Here is a 5,000-nt window from a genome sequence, read left to right as displayed (position 1 = left end):
AACACTCATGGTTTTCAAATAATATGGCAAAATGTTGTTAAATTTTATTCAACTTTGAAGCTCAAGCTAGAAATGCTTAATCATTCATCGGATATAATATGTAAAATTTTCCCCAAAATCTGTTCTAGATGCCTTAAGTAAGTTGCTGTGACTATTTTAGATTCATGAATGTCAGGGAAATGCAACACCCTACAGGTTTTGAATTTATCGTGTGTTTTTTGTTGTTGTGAAAATATTTGATCAAAAGTCTATGTCAATGGTTTTATTTTACAAAGAGAGGCCCCAGCTATCATTTCAAGTAAATAGCTATATCCTTATCCATGTTGTTTTTTTTTTTGTTTTGTTTTGGTTTTTTTTTTTTTTTTTTTTTTGTATTGGGGCAATTTCACACCAAGCGAGTGTGGAATTCCCCAACACAGTTTACGATTTTTTTTGTTAGAAAAGCACATCGTCCAATAATCTTGGAAGTGTGTAGCCTTGTAATACTGTTTGAATAATAAGCCTTATTGTGGGCCTACATGATGTTACTTGTGTATGCCCATGCTTTAAAGCCCGATCTAGAAGGGGTTTCTGTTCATGTTTTTCTCTTTTCTATAGATATTAGCTAAGCACGGTGACGAATTACAAGAAAAGACGGTGTCGTATGGCCATGCAGAAATGGAGAAAACTGTCGGCCTCGTTACATATGGAGAGATGGGCTGCAAATGTGCTGCCAAATTATACAACTTAAACTGGGGAACAGTTCGTGACCGGGTCAAGAAACGATACAGCAGAATAGGAGAAGATACTTATTGCTTACTCAAATCACCAGACTGCACCCGGGATCGATCTCCGTCCCTTTCTTTCATTGTGAATCAAGTGCTCTACCAACTGAGCTATCGGGACCCCCGCCCAGGCCTATTGGTCTCATGTCATCGTCTACAAAGATTGTTGTTGAGTTCATTTCAGACGTTAATTATTGTTCCTGATTGTTTCATTTTCGTTTTTGCATGCTTGTCATGATCATGATGGATGTGTAATTACCCCAAATGGTGAATATGCGAATAAAGAGAACATTTGGAACTTATGAAGTGTCTTTCCTTTTTTTAAAATGTTATTTGTACAGAATTCAAGTGTGAATGGCTGTGGGATATTTGTATAGATAGTATGAAGTTGACGTCACTCAGGTTTTTGTTATTGCTTTTTGCCATCCGCGTTTAGGAGTAATTATCACTAAACTGTATTAACCAGACTATAACCAGACTTACATATAGTTTAGTGTATTGGTCCGTTATACTTCCGGATGGCAATGTTGTGAGCATCTTAGCCAAGCGCATACTATCTATTCTGTTTGTGTGTCCACCTCATCAAAAGAAACGTTATCTGGGTGGGGATCCTGACCTCCCATAGCGGGCAGGGAGGTACATACTGTGTCTTCTATCCCCTTATATCTGTTTTTCAACATGCTTTCTGTCTGTCTTGGAATGAGATTACTTGGTTTTTTCCTGGCCCTAGTCGGAGTCCTGGCTGGGAGGAAACAGTCAAATGCATAGTTATTGTTTTGGGAGATGATATTTTTTTCTTGTAAATAATCTCTCTGTTATGCATTATTATATTTGTTATTTTTAATGAATAATGTAAGCATTTGAGTGTATTCCTCTTTGTTGGATTTTGTGCATGTGTCCGGATGAGACTTATAGGTGATCTCACACTAAGTACATTGGTGGTATGCTCTTGGATTCTACATCTGATCGCTATTTGTTCCCAGTTCCCCTTTGTCTTTCTTTCTCTTGGCTGCTTTAATTGTAATTCTAGAACTTTTTACTATCCCATTTTCTTCCTTGTTACTGGCGCTGATATGACCTTAATGTGTTGCAAGCGCCGTAAAATCCTTTAAAAAACAAAAAAAAAAAAAAACAAACCCAAAAAACAAAAGAAACGTTATGACAACAAACTGAAAAAGTTGGGTGTGGAATCCCCCCCCCCCCCCCCTTACATACACACACACACCTTGCCCTACCCTGAAACTTGTTTTGATAGAATGTATGTAGACTAACGTAATACTTTTATGTATGATTTTTTTTTTCAGTCTGAGAAGTAGATATCTCTAACCACAAACGATCCTACTGACCTACAAGCTATCTCTAATTGATGCATTGCGTTTAATAATTAAAAAAAAAAAAAAAAACAATAAAAAAATTTAATAAAAATTGAGCTTTATGTAGAGCAATATTCACTAAATGTGCTCAAAGCGCTTTACAAAACAAAACAAAAAAACTCATAACATCCGTCTGCCGGATATAACCTACCGACACACAGAACAATGTGTGACCTTAAACGTTTATAATCTGATTGATACAATTTAGTGAGAACTACTCATAAAAATGGCTGGTGAAACCAATAATAAATAGCTAAGTGACGTCAATTTCCTGTCTATCTATTCCGGCAGGCGAGACTGTGGGCTTTTCAGTTTATGAAAATTGTTCACTATTTTCTGACACAAAAAAAAAAAATTAATAATTTTTTTTTTAAAACGTGGGACAATGCGTGGCCTTCGTAAAGTTATAGATAGTTCGAAGATGACGTCACACAGGTCTTTGTTATTGTTTTTTGCCATCCGCGTTTATGAGTAATGCTCACTGAACTGTATTAACCAGACAATAAACGTTCATGGGTACACACAGTTTTGTGTGTTGGTCCGTTATACTTCCGGATGGCAATGTTGTGAGCTTCTGAGCCAAGCGCACACTATCTATAGCCTGACAATGACCCAAAAATGACGTAAGATGCCAGTCTTTTGCCACAAAAGAACACAAATCGTGAGTTGTATTCAATAGTTCAACCAATGAAATAACTTGTTTCCATGAGCTCTACTAACAACAACTCACTAAGCGGTGCCGAAAACAAATAATGACGTCAAACTGCCAGTCCTTTTGGATTTCATTATCAGGCTATAACAAAACGATGGCTACAGGACAGCTCACTCGGCGGTGCAAATGACGTCAAACTGCCAGTCCTTTTGGACTTCAGTGTCAGGGCTATAACATAACGATGGCTACGGACAATGTCAGTACAATTTTAAGCGCCACTGCCTCAAACAATTGCACGAACTCGTGGGCTGCCGATTAACTGGTTCGATCTCCACATTTCTTTAAGTTTAGAAAATTTGATTTAAAGTTTATTTGTTGATAATATCTGTATATAAATTTCAGCCACTCTTTTGTACATAACTTTTGAGTTAATTTCCCGATTTATGCAATTTTATTTTCAAGTCAAGCCCTTTAAACTATACTTGTAATGTATATAATGTCTCATCCCCCCCCCCCCCCCCCCCCCCCCACCCCCACCCGAAAGTGGATATAGAGCCAGATAATCTTTAGCCCACAAAATGCTCAAAGTTGGTTCGACTGGGCCTACATGTACTTGTTTACAATTTTAGACCCAAATACGCTTCAACAGTAGTAACGTCACTTCCTCGTCATGACGCATGGTAACTTAGTAACTGGCTCTAAACTATCGGAACAATGGCGGACGCCCTTATGAAATATTTCTCCGACGAGAATAAAAGCGTATCCAGAGGAGAAATAAGACATTATAAATCTGATCATGTTTTAACTTTTACACATTCTGATCTCAAGACGTATGATAGGTTCTAGCCAGCATGAAGAATAAAAAGTACCGATTTTCTTTGTTTAGAACCACGATGGCCGCCGTTGCTGGACGACGTGACATCAGACTATTGAATCCAATGGGAGCGATCTATATTCATGTTTTCGTCCAACTAAGTCATCAATCACATGATTTGTTGCTGTCCAACGTTTGGATATTTCTTCAGAAATGTAAACACGCTGCTTTGTTTATGAAATTTGTAAACATACCCATGTGTCAAGCTGAACAAAATGACCAATCGATTTTGATATTTCAAAAACTGTGAACACTTTTCACTATGTGGGTCACTTTGAGCACATATTCCAATGTGACCAATGACCTCGAGCACATGGAAATGTAATATAGATCGTGCCCATTGTTATCGTCATAATTTTGAAATGGAAATCCTCTGGATCCAACGCCAAGTATTGTCCACGACATCAATGTTAAATCAAGCCTATAATTGCGTTCGGGTGTCAGACTCATAAATATGTGCCATTTGGCTGTAACCTAAGTGCACATATTAGCAGGTCTGATTACCGAAAGCAATTATGAGCTTGTTTTACTCACTCAACCCTAACACCGACTATATTCGTGGTTTATCCCCGTTACTTTTACCCCATGCCTATTTATTACATTTTTTTTTTGGAGACAAATTTTAGGCGTGGTATCAAAGCTAACGCTTTTAGTTTTTGCACATTAATGATAGTTGAATAAAATTATCTAGGTACATGCTCATTTTTAATACATTTCTTCCAATTTTGAAAAGTAGCAAAAATCTCTGGGATTGAGTGAGTTAACATTGTTGTTATGGAGGCCATTTTGCGTTGGTTTGGGATTATTTCCATTACAATAAAAATAATAATAATAATAAAAATATTTTATTCATCCCATAGCAGAAATTTTTTTCTAAGGTCTATTCCAAGGGAGACTGGAATAACCCAGGCGTAAGCCGCAGTGCAGCTCCGCAAATTGAACTAGGGCGAGGTGACTTGCTCAAGGTCACATAGCGCAATGGCGGGTGATCGAACTCGGTACATGTCGGGTCGGGTACGAACCAAAGACCGTAGCGCTGAGTCACGCTGAGCAACGATGAGCCCATAATAATTTGGGTCAATAGACCTGCAAATAAGTGCACGTTGGCTGTAACAAATGTACTGAAGAGAAGATGGTTCTGTACCATGTACCAACCAACCACATACAGTTAACGTTACATATTGGTCGTGTCTGTAATGGTCACATAATAAATAATAATACAGTGTTACTGTTTTGACAGCCACAGTTGGTAATTATTTTTGACTAGACTGATACTATCAGATTTATTTATTAGCTAATTGTTGCTTATTAATTGTCTCCCTTCATAGTTATTGAGA

General features: G+C 37.6%; 2 protein-coding genes across 2 annotated transcripts in view; both read left to right on the top strand.

The window, feature by feature from the left end:
* LOC144975534 (uncharacterized) overlaps positions 1-1,002 on the top strand; it is a 1,374-nt gene extending 372 nt beyond the window's left edge. The window contains exon 2 of the mRNA XM_078919696.1: positions 598-1,002. Coding sequence (XP_078775822.1) covers positions 598-1,002 — 405 coding nt within the window. The remainder of the gene's footprint in view (positions 1-597) is intronic.
* Positions 1-5,000, top strand: part of LOC144974631 (uncharacterized) — a 41,316-nt gene that overhangs the window by 25,504 nt on the left and 10,812 nt on the right. The window lies entirely within an intron of this gene.

Source organism: Berghia stephanieae, chromosome 6, assembly GCF_034508935.2.
Source record: "Berghia stephanieae isolate SIO BIC M18660-M18661 chromosome 6, UCSD_Bste_1.3, whole genome shotgun sequence".
In the NCBI taxonomy this organism is placed as follows: domain Eukaryota; kingdom Metazoa; phylum Mollusca; class Gastropoda; order Nudibranchia; family Aeolidiidae; genus Berghia; species Berghia stephanieae.
The sequence above is the reverse complement of the archived record's forward strand: the minus strand, read 5'-3'. Positions and strand labels throughout refer to the sequence as shown.